The 19,271-nt window shown below is 44.6% G+C and overlaps 3 protein-coding genes across 3 annotated transcripts in view; 2 read left to right on the top strand and 1 right to left on the bottom strand.

Annotated features, from left to right (window-relative positions):
- LOC139654199 (microtubule-associated serine/threonine-protein kinase 1-like) overlaps positions 1-8,640 on the top strand; it is a 39,274-nt gene extending 30,634 nt beyond the window's left edge. Inside the window, exons 16-27 of the mRNA XM_071531266.1 lie at positions 988-1,153; positions 2,122-2,223; positions 2,521-2,643; positions 3,078-3,187; positions 3,851-4,011; positions 4,178-4,416; positions 4,952-5,176; positions 5,611-5,840; positions 6,100-6,222; positions 6,345-6,478; positions 6,666-6,853; positions 6,962-8,640. Coding sequence (XP_071387367.1) covers positions 988-1,153; positions 2,122-2,223; positions 2,521-2,643; positions 3,078-3,187; positions 3,851-4,011; positions 4,178-4,416; positions 4,952-5,176; positions 5,611-5,840; positions 6,100-6,222; positions 6,345-6,478; positions 6,666-6,853; positions 6,962-8,640 — 3,480 coding nt within the window. The remainder of the gene's footprint in view (positions 1-987; positions 1,154-2,121; positions 2,224-2,520; positions 2,644-3,077; positions 3,188-3,850; positions 4,012-4,177; positions 4,417-4,951; positions 5,177-5,610; positions 5,841-6,099; positions 6,223-6,344; positions 6,479-6,665; positions 6,854-6,961) is intronic.
- A 2,425-nt stretch (positions 8,641-11,065) lies between these two features.
- LOC139654173 (cysteine protease atg4da) lies at positions 11,066-16,548 on the top strand. The gene is made up of 11 exons (XM_071531236.1): positions 11,066-11,196; positions 11,967-12,202; positions 12,327-12,410; positions 12,554-12,727; positions 12,918-13,221; positions 13,323-13,387; positions 14,223-14,365; positions 14,779-14,857; positions 14,958-15,034; positions 15,267-15,386; positions 15,615-16,548. The coding sequence occupies exons 2-11, from the start codon at positions 12,025-12,027 to the stop codon at positions 15,783-15,785; spliced, it is 1,395 nt and encodes a 464-aa protein (XP_071387337.1). The 5' UTR covers positions 11,066-11,196; positions 11,967-12,024; the 3' UTR covers positions 15,786-16,548.
- Positions 16,549-16,713: 165 nt separating this feature from the next.
- LOC139654170 (galactose-3-O-sulfotransferase 3) lies at positions 16,714-18,491 on the bottom strand. Its single transcript, XM_071531231.1, has 3 exons — positions 18,373-18,491; positions 17,862-17,999; positions 16,714-17,623 (listed from the first exon to the last, which is right to left on the bottom strand). Exons 1-3 carry the CDS (start codon positions 18,489-18,491, stop codon positions 16,714-16,716), a joined length of 1,167 nt encoding a protein of 388 aa, XP_071387332.1.
- Positions 18,492-19,271: the final 780 nt, after the last annotated feature.

Raw genomic sequence — 19,271 nt, 5'->3', positions numbered from 1 at the left:
TGGCTCCACAGTGCCAAATCCACTTGAAGTAACTCCAACAAGGAACTGGAGCCAGATTTTAATTTTGCCATCATAGATAATTTATCGCAGAAATTTGTCTGTAAGATGTGTTTTGTTAGTATAACAGAAAATATCCTTCCTTTAAGACTTGATTAAAAGCGCATGGCAAGATTAAAATCATCAAATATGCAATATCAACACTGTTTATTGATGTGCCTTTTTGGCAGTATTACAGCAATAGACTTTTTTTCGCCGTGATCCAAGCAAAGTTGAAATATGAAATGCCCTTTGATGTCTTCATTTCTATGCAAACAAATTCTCTGCCATTGTGTGCCAGGCATATTCAACGCATGAAAAAATGAAACAATTACCAGCTGACAGAACAATAATCCAGTATTTCCTCAGTTATTCTAATATTTTTTCTGTCAGGCGGGGTTTGTTTTGCCTTTCGGTGCTCATGCTTTGAAACTAAGCCTCATTATTTCTTGGGCAGGTATGATCACGGCCAAAAATCTATTAGCATTCGATGCGTTTCCCATCTGCACATCAAACCCAAGACCGCTGCTTTCATCTTCTTGCCCTGGCATCCTGGCAGTGATATTATCTCCTCAAATGTGCTACTCGCTGTGTGAAAAGTCTCCCAATTAGAAACTATACCGCTTTAATATTTCCCCACCTGGTTCAGAGTAATGTTTAGAGCAAAATCTGTAGTCAGGTCATATCATTATTTTAGAAATATAACAACCATCAGAGTAGAATTGCCTGAAGATAAAAACTTCAGAGATGATGTTATATGTCAGAGGATATTAGTTATGTTAGGGAAAATGCACCAAGCTGTAATCGGGGCAGGTTTGCCTAGCGGTTAGAGACACCGCTCTTCATCTGGAGGTCCCGGGGCAAGCATCCGCCCTAATGAACGACTAAACAAATTAGGATAGTGTCTTCTCAGAAAGCTGATGAGCTGAAGCGTGGCTGTGTTTCCTCCAGGTGTGCGGTACTCCGGAGTACATCGCCCCGGAGGTGATTCTGCGTCAAGGTTACGGGAAGCCGGTGGACTGGTGGGCCATGGGCATCATCCTGTACGAGTTCCTGGTGGGCTGTGTGCCGTTCTTCGGAGACACTCCAGAGGAGCTGTTCGGACAGGTCATTACAGGTGAGGAGTCAAGGGTCAGAGGTGGATGGGTGTTAAGTGTGTTTTGACTGAAGTATTGTACTTTGCTACATTTTAAATCAAGTCCATTAAACCAGTGGTTCTCAACCTTTTTCATATCAAGGACCCCTAATTTAGTCCACCTTAGGGCCACGGACCCCCATTTGATGAGATTTTGTCTCTCAGACCCAAATATGAGAATATTTTTATTGTCAGATATGATTTTGTCCAGAATTCCATGACTATCTGTACTGTAGGTAGAGAGATAACAGTGAAACTATGATCAAAATAGCCATTCTAAAATGACAAAATAATGAAGTTTAACAATTCATCAATTTGCTGGGGACCCCCTGGAATGCCCTCAAGGACCTCTGGTGGTCCCCGGACCCCACGTTGAGAACCACTGCATTAAATAGTACAGATGGTCGGCTAGCTGTAAATTGGCCAAATGTGGACCTGTCAGTCAGCCGTGAACAAAAGAGTAGTCTGGCTTTACTTTATTTTGTCTTTTTTTTTCAATTAAACAAATCTAGTTTGAACTCTGTTTTTTAGAATTGCATAGAAAAGATTGCATCACAATGTTCTCTTCTGTAAAAAGTAACTAGGTAACTTTTACTCTCATACATTTTAAATGAGCTACTTTTAACTTTTACTGAAGTAGAGTTTTACATAAGTAATTTTACCTCTACTAGCTCTTCAGCAAAGTAACTGTACTTCTACCTGAATAGGATATTTTGGCACTTTTTCCACCCCTGCTACTGTACAAGCCATAATGTAACTCAATGCATTTCACCTCTTCATCTCCTGTCTCTATGTATCATTCTCTTGATTTCACCCATCCTCCTTTTCTTTGTGTCTTCTACTTTCTCTCTGCAGACCTGATCACTCTTTCACTTTAACATCCCTTCCTCCCTTCTTCACCAACACTGTGTTATGTTTTCTAATATCCCGTTCCTCTCTCTGCTGTGTAGATGACATAGTGTGGCCAGAGGGGGACGAGGCTCTCCCTGTTGACGCCCAGCACCTGATCTCCACTCTCCTGCAGACAAACCCGCTGGTCCGACTGGGCACAGGTAAGCTAGTTGCCCTCTGAGGCTTTGGCGACACACATATGTATTTGAGAGTTACATGTGTGTGTGTGTGTGCTTCATGGAAAACACTAGCAAAGCTCGCACTCCCCCTGTGGAATATTACGACTGAAGCACACTAAGAAAATGTTTGTTTATAGCAAAATAATTAACAAGATCGAGATTTACATAATTATTGTCTACATCCTGCTGCTTTCTCCCTGATTGCCCCTCCTCTTTCTGTCTCTGTCTCCCCCTCCCTCCCTCCTTCTCTCTCTCTCTCTCTCCCCCTCGGCCCTCTAGGCGGTGCTTTTGAAGTGAAGCAGCACTCATTCTTCACAGAGGTGGACTGGAACAGCCTGCTGAGACAGAAGGCAGAGTTCATCCCTCACTTAGAGTCAGAGGAAGACACCAGTTATTTTGACAGTGAGTCTGCAAAGGACGCTGTCAGGAATGCTGGACCCATCGGCAAAAATTCATTCTCCAGTACCCTATGAGCTTAAGAAATTCTTATTCATCAAAATGTTTGGGGAACTTCTCCAACTCTGGGTCCCCTGAATCATCATGATCTCCACTGGAGAGGCAGGATTGGTGTTATGTTCCATTTTTAGACTTGAATGTGTAAATTCAGCATGTGCAGGGGAATCTGAGTTTGCAGCTTTGAAGATGGTTTAACCTCTCGTTGCTCTTTTCTCGTGAAGTTGTTTGGGCCGGTGTCAGTAGCTATGTGTGAGGAGTGAGATCAGAGAGAGAAATAGAGAAGGAGAAAGGAGAACAGGGAGAGAGATAATGCTGCTGATCCGCTGTCCCTGTCCTTCCCCATGTTAAAGCTGTGGTATCTTGTCCCCTCTCCTCCCCAGCTCGCTCTGAGCGATACCATCATATCCACTCGTACGATGAGGATGATACGAACGATGATGAGCCTGTGGAGATCCGCCGCTTCTCATCCTGCTCCCCCCGCTTCAGCAAGGTCAGTCTTGACAGTAATAATAATATAAGAAGAAGAAGAAGAAGAAGAAGAAGAAGAAGAAGAAGAAGAAGAAGAAGAAGAACTTTATTTCTATAGCACATGCCTCTTACTTCACTGGGGTTTTTTTTGCCTATAATGTAAATTTTAGAGGTCTCTGAATGCCAGGATACTGTTTTTTGGGGGCTTTTTTTTTTTGTTTTTACCAAGAAGTAAATCAGTATACTACATTTTTGTTCATCTCTTGTCAGGCAGAACCTGTTTAGTACTGGACAACCACTGTCAAACACTCAAACCTTGGTAAAAGAGTATTGGTTGAAATATACTTTATGATTTGTCTTAGGTGACAGATGACATAGGACAAAACATTCAGTGCCCAAAATTTTTGACAAAACTATTTGATTATTTGTATATTATTTTTGTTATGTACAACCTACCTGACAGTATTTGAGTTTTACTGACATGGTAAACTCACCCACCTGGTACTCCATGCACTGAAACTATAAACAAATGCTATATTATTAGAAAGAAATAGGTCTGATACCAACACTTGAAAACACACACACACACTTACCCTACCACTATTCAGCCTTTCATACTCTTTGTATGAAACCTGAAATATATTTGAATTTAAAATGTAATGTATCTCCTTGTGTGGCCCTGCAGGTGTACAGCAGTATGGAGCATCTGTCCCAGCTAGAGCATAAACCTCCCACTGTGACTCGACGGGAGCACAAGGTCCCCAGGGAGGAGCGGGTGGCCAAGAGAGAAAGCCTGGGCAGCCTCACCCTCAGGGACAAGAGCTGGAGGACCGGATCACCTGAGATGTGAGTTCGGCCGGGGTTTATTCAGTTTGCACTCATGATGAAGTAACACTTTAAAAAGCTGTAATGTCAAATGACAGAAAGAGTCTGATGTGTTAGACAGCTACACTGATTGAAGTGGCTAATGGATGGGTGTGGTTCTAATCTTTACCTCTGTTTTGCTCTCCAGGAAGCGCTTGTCCTGCTCTGAGTCCTCCTTCACTGAGAGCGACTCCAGCCCTCCCTCCGGAGCCCGCAGGCGCTTCTCTGCCCTCATGGACACGCACCGCTTCGCCTCACCTCTGGAGGTCGACTCCGAGCTGCCCGTCCCCACCAGGCAGCCGCAGGTGAAGACCAGGGGGGCTTCGCTGGAGGGAGCCATGGGCACCACCTCCAGCCAGGGGGATCTGAGGACCATCCCTAAAGAGGGCAACGGGCTCTCTGCCGGAGGTAAGAGCAGCTGAGGCAGCACATATGACACTACTGAATGATGGGAATTATGCTTTGATGATAACAGACAAAGTAAAAAAAGTAAAGATGTTGGCTCAGATGAAGGTCAATTGTAATGCAGGTGCAAGAATCAAAATGTTATAAACTAGAAAAGTGGGAAAATAATTCTGCAGACTGCAAATAAAAGGCTACAACAAACAAGTTTTTTTAGTTCAGAAAAACGAATTTATTGCATTTATTACATATTGCAATCCAACTTAAAGGTGCAAGTGAAAAAAAGAACTATATGTACAAAAGAACTAAGGAGCAAACGCTTCAGCTACGTGCTTTCATCAGTACACTTGCACCTTTAAGTTGGGCACTTACGCAATAAATTACTAAAAAACTAAAAAACTTTTTTGTCCTAGCCTTTTATTTGCAGTGTGCAGAAAAATTTCCCCATTTTTCGTCATAAAAGACAAGAAATGTCAAGTATCTATTTACCGTTCAATTTCATGTCTCTGTCACGCCACAGACAAGCTCTTGAGACCCGCTGATGCGTCAGTGCCGCTGCCAGGCAGTGCTGCTGTTTTGGGGGTTCCAGATCCACAGGGGCCCCGGGGTGCCACCACTGACCTGGTGCTGCGGAGGGTCCGCCACCAGCAGCTCTCCGCCGAAGGGGAGAAATGCAACTCACGACCAGGAACTAAAGTTATTAAATCTGCCTCTGCCACCGCTCTGTCTGTCATCATTCCTGCTGGTAAAGATTTCTCAAATTGAATTCGCTGTGTTACGCTTCATTTGTTATAGTGTGTTACACTGCAATAGCGAGAAACGGTAATAATCGTTTCCTGATTTGATTCCTGTAATGTAAATTCAATTTAATAAACTTTATTTATCCGGAGGGGCAATTCGATTCTAGGCACAAAAATTAAGAACAGCACATAATATTGCCACAATAAAGTGCACAAGAGCTGTGGCAGTTAAATGTTACAAGATTAAAATATGAGTCATGTGCCATTCTAGGTCTGAGGGATGATGGGAGGAGAAGGTCATTGATTAGCTTAATGGCTTCAGGAACAATTGTGACCCTCCACCCTGCTGTCAGACACTTAGCGCAGCGGTAGAGCTGCCCAGGCTTTCCAGGCTCAGTGACTGGAGCCTTAAACCTCATCTCTGTCCCTCTGTCCACAGTGGAGCAGCATGGCACCTCCCCTCTGGCCAGCCCCATGTCTCCTCGCTCCATCTCGTCCAACCCCTCGTCCCGGGACTCCTCTCCCAGCAGGGACTACTCGCCCACGGTCAGCGTGCTGCGCTCCCCCATCACCATCCACCGCTCCGGGAAGAAGTACGGCTTCACCCTCCGAGCCATCAGGGTCTACATGGGAGACAGTGACGTCTACAGCGTACACCACATGGTCTGGGTGAGAGAGCAGAGCTTAATATGTCATGAGTAGTTCTTGATGGCTCTACTGAGGAAGATGAGGAAAGGGTGGTGTTTATCTGCCAGACATTTGCTTGATATTATAGTGATTTTGTCCTTGGAAGGCCGTAATCATTGGCGTAATCATGCCAGTTTCTAGACAGATCAATCCTCCATCAGAGCTCTAACATACAGATAAACAGCTTTTCTACCTAAGTGGCTAAATCAGTTTGAGTGACAGTAATTTGTTGTAATCGCAGCATGTGGAGGATGGAGGCCCCGCCCAGGAAGCTGGACTCAGTGCTGGTGACCTCATTACTCACGTGAATGGAGAGTCAGTGCATGGTCTGGTCCACACTGAGGTGGTGGAGCTCATCCTGAAGGTCTGTCTGTCTGTCTGTCTGTCTGTCTCTTTTAATGTTTGCATTGAATTTCATTAAAGACATTCTAATAGGATGGTTGAGATCAAATTTGCTAAAAAGAATATGTTGTTATTTATCTCCAGAGTGGAAACAAGGTGACAGTTACCACTACTCCCTTTGAAAACACCTCTATAAAAGTGGGTCCTGCCCGCAAGTCCAGCTACAAATCCAAGATGGCACGGCGCAACAAGAGGACAGGGGCCAAGGAGGGACAAGAGTGGGTTACTGCACAAAATTATGCATCTCAAAACAAGAATACATTACATACATGTTTACATACACATGTTATACATGTTTTTACCTATTTTCAATACTGAATGTGCTTTCAATCTCCTTCCACTTACCCTTACTGTGCCATCCTTCATCCTCATCATCATCATGAAATATCATTGTTTGTCTTTCAGGAAGAAACGCAGCTCCTTGTTCAGGAAGATCACCAAGCAGTCCAACCTGCTCCACACCAGCCGGAGCCTCTCCTCTTTGAACCGCTCTCTGTCATCTGGAGACAGTCTCCCAGGCTCCCCTACCCACAGCCTGTCTGCCCGCTCCCCTACTCAGAGTTACCGCTCCACTCCCGAATCCCCCTACCTGGGTTAGTATGAGAGGCCTACATACGGACATGTAGAATACATGCACAGAAATACAAAGTTGAAATACTGTGAATGAGAAGTTAGATGTTTGTTTCCTCTCTCCTCCTCAGGCACCTCCTCACAGAGCAGTTCCCCGGCCTCCAGCACTCCCAACTCCCCGGCAGCCTCCCAGCACATGAGGCCCAGCTCCCTGCACGGCCTCTCGCCCAAACTTCACCGCCAGTACCGCTCCGCCCGCTGCAAGTCTGCCGGCAACATCCCCTTGTCCCCCCTGGCCCACACCCCCTCCCCTACCACCTCCTCTCCTCCGCCTCTCTCTGGCCACACGGTGGGGAGCTCCAACACCACCCAGACGTTCCCCGCCAAGCTCCACTCCTCGCCCCCCGTCGCCCGCCCGCGCCCCAAGAGCGCCGAGCCACCCAGATCCCCCCTGCTGCAGCGAGTGCAGTCGGCCGAGAAGCTAGGAGCGCCCATCCTGCCTTCCTCCTCTTCGTCGTCATCGTCGCCTTCCCCCCTCACAGGCGGGGTGTCGATGCGTAAGCACAGCCTGGAGGTGACGCACGGGGACTACAGGAGAGAATCCTTCCACTGTGAGCATAGCCTGCAAAGTCTGCTGGAGATGGAGGGAGAGAACGGACCTGCTCCCCCGTCTCCTTCATCGTCCTCCTCCCCCTCTCCGCCCACGGTAGGGGAGATAGGAGGCCTGAAGCCTGTGAGGAGGCTGGGGAGGCAGGAGTCGCCGCTTAGCCGTGACACACTGCTCACAGGCAGAGAGAAAGATACCCATGCCACGGCATCTGAGCTCCATGGGCCCAAAACTGAAAGCATAGCTCCTAAAACCGAGTCCAAAACCAGTGCTGTTGACGCAGGGAAGACATTAACCTCTGCTGAGGTTCCAAAGAGCAAAGCAGGCGCAGCTGCAGTGGAGACCAAGTCTAGTCAAGCATTGGCCCCACCCGCTACAGAGACCAAGCCAAGCTCTGGGGATAAACTGCCAATTGCAAGCACTCCAAGCTCAGAGGCAGCAGGGGCTAAGAGTAAACCCAGCGAGAAGATCTCAACTCCGGCCGCATCAAAGGTCCTGCAGCCACAGGTCAGTAAGCAACAGAGCACACAGACAGACAGTGGCCCTGCAGCTAAAGCTCAGGAGAAGACTGAGGAGAAAGGGAAAGGCATTGCAGGTGCAGACAAAGGTGCCTTGCAGAAGGTAGTGGCTTCAGAGCAGTCCAAGCTGAGCAAAGGTACAGAGACAGGAGAGAGCCATGTGAGAGGAGGCATTAGTGATAAAGCAACTGACACCACCAAGGTCAAAGGTCCTGCACCTCCAATCCCGACCCAAGCTCCAACAATATACACAGCCGCTGCACCAGCTGTCGCCAGATCCAAAGCAGATAAGGTATCAGGCCCATCGAGCAGCTACCGCGGGGCCAAGGAGGAGAGGGCCCGCCTGGAGGTCCTGGAGGAGAACCCCATGTCCCCCTCCTCCAACGCAGCCTCACCTTGCTCAAGCAAGTCACGGCCCGTGTCGCCGGGGGACAAGGCCAGCTTCGTCACCCAGCTCACCAGTGTGGCCAAAACTGTGCTAGGGCCCATGAAAGTGGGATCCCAGGAGGGGGCCAAGGGAAAAGACACCCCCAAGGCAAGCGAGGAGAGGCGCGGAAGCGCAGCAGGGAAACCCGAGGCTTCGACCGGAGGTGGGCGCCGGGGGGCCCAGACGGCGTCCACAGGGACCGCCAGCACCGCCCCGTCTGATAAGACCAACACACGGAGCTCCAAGCATCATTCATGATCTGAGAGTATAGGAAAGGGTCGGACTCTCCTATACAATGCCTTTTACGTTTGAAGGAATACTGTAGCATCATAATGACACATATCGGGAATTGATACTTTCCACCCTTGAATGAAGGGGAAACATAAATGCCTAAAAAAATAACACCAAATAGATTGACATGTAGACAAAAGAGATGTGAACGAAGGTGCATCAGCTACTGTGTGTACATGGTGTCATACTGTAGGCCTATGTATGCACTGATCATCACAATGTGTTGTATATAGTCAAAAAGCATATGTCTTAATGCATGTTCGACATTGTACATGGAAAATGAAAGAGAATATTTAAAGAGAAGATTAAAAAAAATATAAACCAGACCTTATGGTAGTGAACACTGTGAACAACTTTTCAACAGACCACAACAAGCATATTGTTACTGCACGTGAACAGGCAGGATTCTGTTATGAATGGGCATTACTCAATCAAATCAGTCACCATTCAGATCAACTCCAGTGCCATCTTTTAGTTCAGTTCAAATAGTCAAACTACAGCACATATTTCCTTAAAACTCACTTACACAAAGGGTTCAGGCACAGTGGGAGTTGTCATGTCGTGAAGGTCAGATATGTAATAATCCGATGTAACATATTGCAAACAGGATCAAGATACCAAAATGCTTGCAGTGACCAAGAGAGAATCAGGATAAATCAATTGGTTTGTTTCTGATCTGTTTAAGGGCTGAATTCCAGTGGATTTGAGGTGGACTAGAGGAACTTGCACAGGGACACTATGCAATGTGCTTTTGATGCCACTTTTGGTGTCCCCACTTAACTAAGTTTACATTGTGCTCAAGACAAGAAGATAGTAATAGAGATGGGAAAGGGTTGCAATAAGCCAAGCAAACAGATTTTGTTTTTAAAGTAGTCTTCATTGACCTTTGTGAAATGTGCAATTGTATAGTCTATGAAGTGAGTACAATAGTGTGTTGAGCTGTAGAGGAAGCTTTGTATGCGTTCATGTAAGTCTGGTCAGGTGATGAAGTGTGCAAAGAACCATAATGAGACTAGCACTATAGAAAAGTAGGCTAAAAATGCTCTTTCTCTCGCTCCCTTCTATGTATGCAAAATTAGTATTGTATAATGTAACGTGTGAAGGAAAGTGCCAGTGTTTTCATTTAGGGACAATGTGTTGTTTACAGTGATATTTATAATAATATGCAATCCTACAGTGCCCAGTTACAGTAGAACTGAGTGCCCTTGTCAGTGATACAGTAGTAAGCGATACACACACCCAGGATTAGGTTTCTTAAGAGCATCTTAGTGGTGAGATTGTATTTGTGTTCCTATGTACTAAAATGATCTTGATGGTTTTTGGACACCAGGCTCAGACTTGTCTTAGACTGCCACCTTGTGGACAGTAGCACATGACACCAGAGGAGAGCTCCTGAGGTGGAAATGAATGGTCAGCTGTGTTAGGTCACTGATTAGGTACATTTATGAGAAGTCAGATAGCCTACCTTCTGCCTGCGGATCTTTACATTTCATACATTATAATGGTGATGTATCATTTTTTTCACAAACCTATTCAAATTCAATATCAGATGAGTTTTAAATTCCTAGACAGTCTTAGCTTAAATGACATTAGATCCATGCTCACTTTATCCATGATGCTGTGTTGGTTTTAACAGAGAAGAACCCTGTGTTTAGATGTTAAACGCCTGTGTTTTTGTGTGTGCGATGATGTGAGAAAATTGCACTTTATTTTGTGTCAAATATGTTTATTTAATATTTATTCTTTTTTATTTATCTATTTATTACACTTTTTTATTTATTCAAATGTTTTTGTATGTCATCAATTAGTGAATTTCTGCTTTGCTACTGAAATTAGTTGTTTTTGAAATTTCTGAATTTTACATCTAAAATGAGAAATCTACCAAATCTGTGTGGCTGTCCCATTTTGTGCAGTTTCAACCCTGTCATTCCATAAGACTGAGAGTTGCAATATTGCTGTTATGTCCATCTTTGTCCAAGTGTATGACTTTTATACCACAACAACCATCTCTATTTGTTGTTGTCCATTACATTGCATCATATCCCCTAGCCACCGTTGTGAAAAACTAATGCAAAAAAAAAGCCTATAGTGCAGAAATGTAATAAAATGCAGAGAAATACATCGTTTCCTTTGTCATTTTTCTAATAGTGGAAACAAGACTTGATTGATTACAGACTTAAGCATTGTCGAAAGGACTGTAAGTGTGGTTTCAGCAGTATCTTCCTCCAAGATTATGAAAAGTGACCAAGGACCAGCGTCTTCGGAGGCACCAGAGGCCTTTATCAGGAGACAATTGTAAGCTAAACTATGATTGGTCCTCTGTTGACCAATCACAGTAGCGTTAATACGTTCTCAAGAATATAAACAGGAAGTGAAATGTCAGTTCGCTCAAATTCATTGCTAGTCTTCGAAGACCGAGTCCGAGTCGTTTTACATCAACCGACACAGACAGGCATCTCCGCGGAACCTCTTATAGTGCCTTGCTCTAATTAAAGGACACATATTGGCAATGTCTGAATAAAGGTAAAAGAAGAATATTATGGATTCATAACTTAATTCATACTGAGATTAGCTAAGAGTGGATGGATTTACCATGAGAACTTGCTCACATAGCTAGAAACGCAGTAGAGCTGAAAACGTGCCCGTGCTGCTTATTCAACCGCTTGTAATGACAATAGACATTTGTATTCTCTCCTTGTCATATTGATATTGCTACAGTAGACGTTACGTTATATTCAATTCATAAAAAATAATATTTGTTGTCGTTTTGAATTGTTATTTTTGTGAGATGGAGAAGGAATGAACAACTTATTTAACTGGTTTTACCTAGCTATTTTGAAAGTATTAAACTACTGGACACTCACATAATGTAACTGCATACTGCATACTGTCTTTGTGAATGAATGACCCTGAAAATTGTAACACAGAACTGAGAAGCAGTAAGCAACCTAGTAGCTGTAGCGCTGCTCGTTGTCACCATCATGTCCTCCAGGTGACATGCAGGAAGCAGACCTAATGAATAGGAACTGGACTCAGCCTCTTCTTGTGCCGCCGCTAGCTAAATTGACATATCTGAAATTCCTTCAGTCACAGGGTATTGTCACATGGTTTTCCTCTTTCCACACCAACATGGACAATTATTGACTTTGCCATGGTTAAAATTAACTCTACACAGGACCTGTCCTTTTCAAGACGAAATAATATGATTTACTTCACTGCATTATCCATCAGGCACATAGTGTCATGTAGAATAAATTGGTCATGTTGTTCATGTTCCTATTATATCTGCACAGGTTGCTATGGCGATAAGGAGCATTTCTCCACACTCAGTGTTGGTCAGCCCCAGTTGTTATGAATCCCAGCTCCTCCTGCCAGTCCTCTGAGGATGACCATATGGACGACTGGCTCTACCTCTCCGCTGACTCTACTGGACCCCAGGGCTTGGAAGAGAGCAGGGACGACCAGGAGGCAGAGGACAGAGGCAAACTCAAATCCAAGTTGGTCTCAGCATGGAACAGCGTCAAATATGGTCAGTTTACAGTATCTTTCCCACATTGTAACTGGCTTATATTGTTACTGTGTTGTTTTATCTCAAGAGCAGTTCTGTTTGTGTTGTGAAAATGAAGCTGTTTTCCCTTCCTTCACCATATCAGGCTGGTCCTTAAAGCAGAAATCCCACTTCAGCAAGAGCTCGCCTCTGACTATGTTTGGACACTCCTACCTGCTGAGTCATCAAGGTGAGGCCTGCCGTCGCTGCAGCATGCTGCAATTTTCTAATACTTGACTTAGGCCCTCGTCGTTTCTGATGTCAGCTCAGTCACTAAAGCAGGAAATTATAATTCAGGCTCTGTTGCTGGTCTGTTTTATGTGTTTGTGTCAGCGGAGAGGGAGCGTTTCCGTCGCTCCTTTGCATCTCTCCTGTGGCTGACGTACAGACGGGGTTTCCCTCAGCTGGGAGGCAGCTCTCTGACCACCGACAGCGGTTGGGGTTGTGTCCTACGCACTGGGCAGATGCTGCTGGCACAAGGCCTGCTCCAACACCTACTACCACCAGGTGACAACACACAGGCACACCTCAATATTACATATCTGGTTTAATTTCATAATCCCACTGTAATGCAAAATTCAGGTATATTATGCTTCATTTCTAAACATCACAGTTATCGCAAGTCACATAAACTAGCTTTGCCTGAGATTGATTTAATTGTTGCATTTATATGACTTTATCATGCTGTAATTTCCAGGCTGGACTTGGTCTTCAAGCCACCATGTGGTCAAAGATGACATGGATCTCCCAGAGACTCGTCCAGCATTAAACGCAGACAGTGGGTGGAATTTTGTGCAAGGGCCTAAAAAAAGGGGTCGAAAACTGAGCCTCGGTTCCCTCCTGGACCGACGCATGGAGTCCAAGCACAGAAGGGTGGTGTCATGGTTCGGAGACCACCCCACAGCCCCTTTTGGGGTACACCAGCTGGTGGAGCTGGGGAAAAGCTCTGGGAAGAAGGCTGGGGACTGGTACGGCCCCTCCATTGTGGCACATATCCTCCGGTGAGACCTGTGGTGATGAAATACTGGACCGATCATCCAAACCATCTACTATCTGGATAAAACCTCCTCCTTTAGTGATGTGAGATGTCTTTTTGTTTCAGTAAAGCTGTGGCGGCATCAGTGGAGGTTCCCAATCTGGCCGTGTATGTTGCACAAGATTGCACCAGTGAGTATCTTTTATTTTTTCAGTGCATTTTCTCTATTCTGGGGGGCATACCAAATGTAGCTGTGTTCAGAAACAGACATTTTCCCCTGCCACCTGTATAAACAAAGTAGTGTACCGATTTTATACGCTCATTCAGTCATATCTACATATTATTAAGGAGAGTGGGCAGTCTGATCACCTTTTAGTATTTTCATTTGTTATTTAGACATTGGGGAAAGAAGAGAGGGAGACCCAGGAGAGAAAGTTCCATCAGGATTTGATTCCAGACCAGCAGCGGTACACATGTGGCTTTAAAGGAATAGTTCACCCCAAAATGAAAATTCAGTCATTATCTACTCACCCCCGTGTCAGTCAAAACTCCATTGACGTTTGTAGGACCATCAAACACAGAGTGAGTTAGCCCCCATAGTTCCATCTCAGCCTTCTTACAAACTATTGAGGTTATCGGGGCCATCCTTTTTAAATCTAAAAAAAACAAACAAATATCTATCAGTTTTCTCCAAGCAGCTCAGTGAGGAAGTGTGGAAGAGTGAGGAAAATAAGGGAGATAATGAGGTAAGTATTGCACATGTGATCCACAGTGCTGTTTGGAGAAATTTGATGGACATTTTATGCTGTCTTTCTTTTTATGTTTTTCTTTGTTTTTGGAGCTATAAAAAATGTCCCTGTTAACTTCAATAGTTAAGTGGAGTTTTGATTGAAATGGGGTGAGTAAATAATGACCAAAATTTCATTTTGGGGGTGAACTATTCATTTAACCACTTGGCCATGTCTGGGCACCTCATTTTTTTCAGTGACGTGAGTTCCTCTGTCCCTTTATTTTCTGTGTGTGCAGTCTACATAGAGGATGTGAAGAGGCTGTGTGAGCGGCCTCCTCTTGCCACGGGAACCAGTCAGTCCTGGAAGTCTGTCATCATCCTGGTCCCTGTGCGACTTGGAGGACAAGAACTCAATCCCACCTATATCGCTTGTGTCAAAGTAACCTCATCTCATACACAAACAGAATTTTGTATTACTCATATAACATACATTCATTCTTACATGCAATCCATGTAGCCAAACAAATTATGAGGAAACTGTGTTTTTAGAGCAGCGGTTGTCAAAACAGGGTCCCCCAGCAAAATCAGTGTAATGCACTAGAAACTATCCTAAATATAGAATGTATTAAAATGGCTATTCTAACTATAGGTTCACTGTCAACCATTATTATCTCCCCACATACAGTGAAGACAGTTAACGGTAAACAGTAGACAATTCAATACTAAATCACCAACAACAACAATCTTCTTGTATGAGTTTCTCTGGGACAAAATCTTATCAGATGAGGATCTGTGAGATTTGAGAACCCGTGCTCTAGAGAACAACAACCCATTCCTCAGTCTTTTCCACAGAAACTCTTGACGTTACAATGCTGCATTGGAATCATTGGGGGAAAACCGAAGCACTCTTTGTTCTTCGTTGGGTTTCAAGGTTTGTACAGGATATTACACTGGTGGCCTCATTATTATTCTGCTCAGTTGTTTGTTGCCAGTCCTTTCACTTGTCCTTTCTCTGGCCTGCTGTGCTATAGACGACCATCTGCTGTACTTGGACCCTCACTACTGTCAGTCCACAGTGGACATCACACAGGAAAACTTTCCTTTGGAGGTATGAGGAAGTGCTGTCGTCTTCCTCTTTTTGTTCTGTTTTGTTTCCTCCTATGACAGCTGATAAGTATGCGACAAGCTGCAGTAAGCTATGCAATATGGGAACCAGATATTCTCATAACGTGTGTATGAATGTAGAGTCAACCACATTCAAGAACTTAAAGAAATGGAATCTAAATTATTTCCCCTGAATTTAATGACTTTTTAAATTCTTCTCTTCACACCACTTGCAGTCATTTCACTGTAAATATCCCAGGAAAATGGCTTTCACCCGCATGGATCCCAGCTGCACCATAGGCTTCTATGCCAAAGGCCAGAAGGACTTTGAATCACTGTGCTCAGCTGTTAATGCGGTATGTGTGTGGGTTATGTGGGTTTCTATTCATGAAAGCTTTGGCATGCTAGGATGCTACTGTGTAGCTTTTTGGAGGCAATCCATAATACAACAAGATTCATGTGTCTTACTTTGTGTGATTTTGCTTTGTTGTTTTAGCCATGTGGTTGTAAACTAATTGTAAATAAATAGTGGAGGGGATTCTCCCTGGATTGGTTGATTCATTGGTCATCCTCTGTCTCCCTAGGCTCTCTCCACATCTGCAGAGAAGTACCCCATGTTCATATTCGCAGAAGGACGCGGTCAGGAGGAGGAGGGAAGCAGTACACCCTCTAACAACATCACCCACATCCTGAGGAAGGACAGGCGGAGAAGCTCTAACACTAGCAACAGCATGGACGAGTTTGTTCTGTTATGAACAAAAGGAGACAAAATATGCCTTGAGGGGCATAAAGTGATCATTGATCACATAAATTAGATAACTGAACAATGTGGGAACTACTGGAAATTACAAGAACAAACAATATCCTCAACCTCCACAAGCAATAACCTCAAGGGACCCTTAAAGGTCTAAATAAAGTGGCCCAAATATCAGTAGGCCAATCACACTACTCATATTTTTATTGCTGTTATGTGCTCTTTTTTTATTTGTTTTTATTTATTATTTTAGAAGTATGCGTTTCAATGAATGTAATTCAGCTGATGAAGGGTTTAAATAATTTGTTTATAGCGTACTTTTTAGTTTATCATTTGTTTCTTTTGTACGGTTTGTCGTTCCATAACTGTGTCACTCTGAACGAGCATTACCAGGGAATCTCATCACACCCAGTTTGTGTTTGGTCATAAAATCATGCTGTAGTTGCTCATCCTATTTGAAATGACTAAATAAATTTCTCTTACAGACAACCAGTCAGGCAAGCGCTGTACTATGAGAGAATAGGGCTCTGAATGTTTGACGTCATGTGACAGGATGTGCAGTGTTTGAGTGGATTAGAAAATTGGATTCCTGTGACCATGTGACTCGCACATGATAAACATTGAATGAATATAACTGGACTTTCTTGGAGAAGTGGCTTGTGAGTGTAGTCAGACAGTGTAAGAATGCTGCAGCAGGGAAAGGACACAAAGATCAGGCAGAATACTCAATGTTTTGAGCTGGATTGTTTTTGTTGTTGGTTTATCTGAATAAATATTTTATGAATTTGAAATGAATGACTCATTTGTAAATCTATAACCCCCCTCATGAAAAGTCTTTAAATCAGTGCAACTGTCTGCTTTGTTGATTTGTTTATTGAAAAAAAGTATCCTTTCTAGGAGGTAAGTGCTGTCTTCTGAGCTTACACATATTACTCTGTAGGCACAGCCCTCATGTCCCGACCATACTGCTGGAAATACAGATGGGCATGGTACTGAAGTTCAGGCAGCACCAGTCGCACACAGAATCCCTGCTCCTGCTGTGTCAGGTTCCCCTGCACCTGATAACCCAGGATGGTAACCGTATCGGTCTGCCAGGGTCGTACCAAGTCCTCCAGTTCCCCAGGAGGAACCCCTTCCCTGGCCACGCAGCTCCGTCTGACCCTCTGTGTGGAGGCCCGCAGCCGAGCCACCTCCGCGTTCAGCCTCTCCAGGCCGTACTGCTCCGCCTTCTCCCAGAACAACTGCAGGAAGAAGTCATAGAGCAGAACGTCCAGGCTGTTCCAGGCCCGCATCCTGGCCTTGGTTTTGTCATCCAGCGGAGTGACATCCTGAGTGGAGCGAGCGTTGAGGCGGACGTAGGCCAGTTCCTCAGGCTCTAGCTTCAGCAGGGCCCCCAGGAGGACCAGGGACTCGTCAAAGTGCTCTGCGATCATCACCAGCTGGAAGGTTTCCTCCAGCAGAGTCAATTCAGCCAGCCAGGAGGAGTTCTGCTGCCGGCCGTCAAGACCTAGGTCAAAGCTCATCGGGTTCTTTCCCAGGCCATCCCCAGGCTCTTTAGGGTCCCAAAAGGACTCGGGGGACTCCAGGAAGAGCGACAGTGCTGACTTGTGCTCTACTGCCTCAGCTGCCTTTTTAGCAAAGGTGAAGGCAGGAACGGCGGAGGTGTAATAGGAGAAAATGGATTCGAATGTCCTTAGAGGTTCGCGGAGGATGGTGATGTAGACGGTGTTTGGGGGCATCACCTGTTTCAGCTGTCCCAAGTCTAGGCGCATGTGGCTACAAAGTATGTCGAACTGAGAGGAGCCATCAGGTAACTCATCCACAAACTCTGCCCTGAATCTGGAACCAGAGGAAAGACAAAATACTGTATTTATAAAATGTATAAAGCACTGATAGCACATGTGCGGGTAGTGGTTTTTCATATTCAACATCCTAGGCAACCAAGATGTGCCACAGGCCCAGTATTCATTTTTGTTGTTTTGATTACTTAATGGTTTGTTGGTTTAGCGGTTTTAGTCTAAGAACACCATTCTAGAGATTCTGGTCAGACTTGCAAAGCATAATCATATTGGCATACTTATCTGGGTAGCTGAACTGGTAGGTGTAATAAGGGAAAGCAAACGTGGCGCCGCCCCTTTCTCCCATGCGGAACAGCAGATTCTGGACCGTGCCGCTTCCTGTCTTGTGTGTTTTGAGGAAAGCAACAGGTGGAGTACTGATCCTTGTCCTCTCCATGTTATAACCATAGGCATCCTTTTGAGCCTGTGCACCGGATGGCTGGCTGTCACTTCTTCCTCTATGCTCTTGTGATGGGTTGTTATTTGGCCTTTGATTGGCATCATCAAACTGTCCCTCTCTTTCCCCCACTGGCGCTTTACTCCAGCCTTTGTGCCAAACATAATGGCTTTGAAAAGAAAGAAAAATAATTTCAACGCAAATCACCTCAACACAATGTAATCTGGGTAATTCTGCATTTTGTCTTTGTCAGAATAATAACGGTCATTTGTAGCCATCAAACTGCTAATTGTACATAATACACTGCAAACAATAAGACCGGATCCTACAGGAAGACTCATTCTGTTCCTCACCTTGAATGCTGCAGTGAATGAGTTCCTAGGAGTATGAGCAGAGAGGTGACCCCAAAGGTCAACAGCAGACCCGCCACACGGTACCTCCAAAGTTGGGTGGCCAGCCAGTGGAAGGTCATCTCCTTGCAGCAGTCCACCCTGACCAGACTCCGTCCTCTGGAGGGTTCCTGTCTCCAGGCATATTGAGAGCTCAACGAGAGTATGCTCCGGGGCTTAAAGACACGGACAGACCTCACCTCCCTTAAGCTGGATCAGTCAGATGTCAAATGGCCACCGACACGCAGCGGTGAAGAACCGGTTGTCATGCACCTATAGGCAGAGATTTACAATTGGGCTACACAATAGATGCTTCCAATACTGCTGATGGATGAAGACTGTTTTGGAGATTTCTGGAGTGTGCTGTTGGCCAGTATTAGTCGTGTGTGTGTGTGTGTGTGTGTGTGTGTGTGTGTGTGTGCGTACCTTGTTTCAATAATTACATTACTGCACAAAAAATATATATATATAAATCATGCAAATCAAGAAAAGAAAATGTATGACCTACATAGTTGTGCAAAAAAATAAATAAATACAAAAAATATATATACATAGCCATGATGAATGATAAAAATCCTATACAGTAGCACATATTAAAGGGGACTAGGGGGTAAACAAGAACTTCACAATTTTACAATGTACTAAGGTCCATCAAAATCATCATATACTGTACTGATAATGCAAATAGTCTCAGGTTTCCATAGAGTGGAACGCTTCAGTGTTTAATGTTTAGTGCTTTTTTAAAGTCGAAGCGTAAATACAGGCTGGCATAACCTATTTTCAGCACTGTTAAACGTAAACCAATATTGAGATAGCCTGTATGCCGAAAACTGTAGGCTATTGACCCTCTCCTTCGTCCCTCA

The sequence above is a fragment of the Centroberyx affinis genome, unplaced genomic scaffold (genome assembly GCF_046629955.1).
Source record: "Centroberyx affinis isolate AG114_WGS23_722 - 3 ecotype Tasmania unplaced genomic scaffold, CSIRO-AGI_Caff_v1 ptg002059l_1, whole genome shotgun sequence".
Classification (NCBI taxonomy): Eukaryota; Metazoa; Chordata; class Actinopteri; order Beryciformes; family Berycidae; genus Centroberyx; species Centroberyx affinis.
The sequence above is the reverse complement of the archived record's forward strand: the minus strand, read 5'-3'. Positions and strand labels throughout refer to the sequence as shown.

What these genes read in the sequence shown, in the direction of transcription:
- LOC139654173 (XM_071531236.1), top strand. Translation starts at nt 12,025, where the DNA reads ATGAATCCCAGCTCCTCCTGCCAGTCCTCTGAGGATGACCATATGGAC. An exon ending in CTACCTGCTGAGTCATCAAG is followed by an intron (nt 12,411 to 12,553) that starts GTGAGGCCTGCC and finishes TGTTTGTGTCAG; the next exon opens with CGGAGAGGGAGCGTTTCCGT. An exon ending in CCAACACCTACTACCACCAG is followed by an intron (nt 12,728 to 12,917) that starts GTGACAACACAC and finishes TGTAATTTCCAG; the next exon opens with GCTGGACTTGGTCTTCAAGC.
- LOC139654170 (XM_071531231.1), bottom strand. Translation starts at nt 18,491, where the DNA reads ATGACCTTCCACTGGCTGGCCACCCAACTTTGGAGGTACCGTGTGGCG. An exon ending in CATTCACTGCAGCATTCAAG is followed by an intron (nt 18,000 to 18,372) that starts GTGAGGAACAGA and finishes GACAAGGATCAG; the next exon opens with TACTCCACCTGTTGCTTTCC. An exon ending in CAGTTCAGCTACCCAGATAA is followed by an intron (nt 17,624 to 17,861) that starts GTATGCCAATAT and finishes CTCTGGTTCCAG; the next exon opens with ATTCAGGGCAGAGTTTGTGG.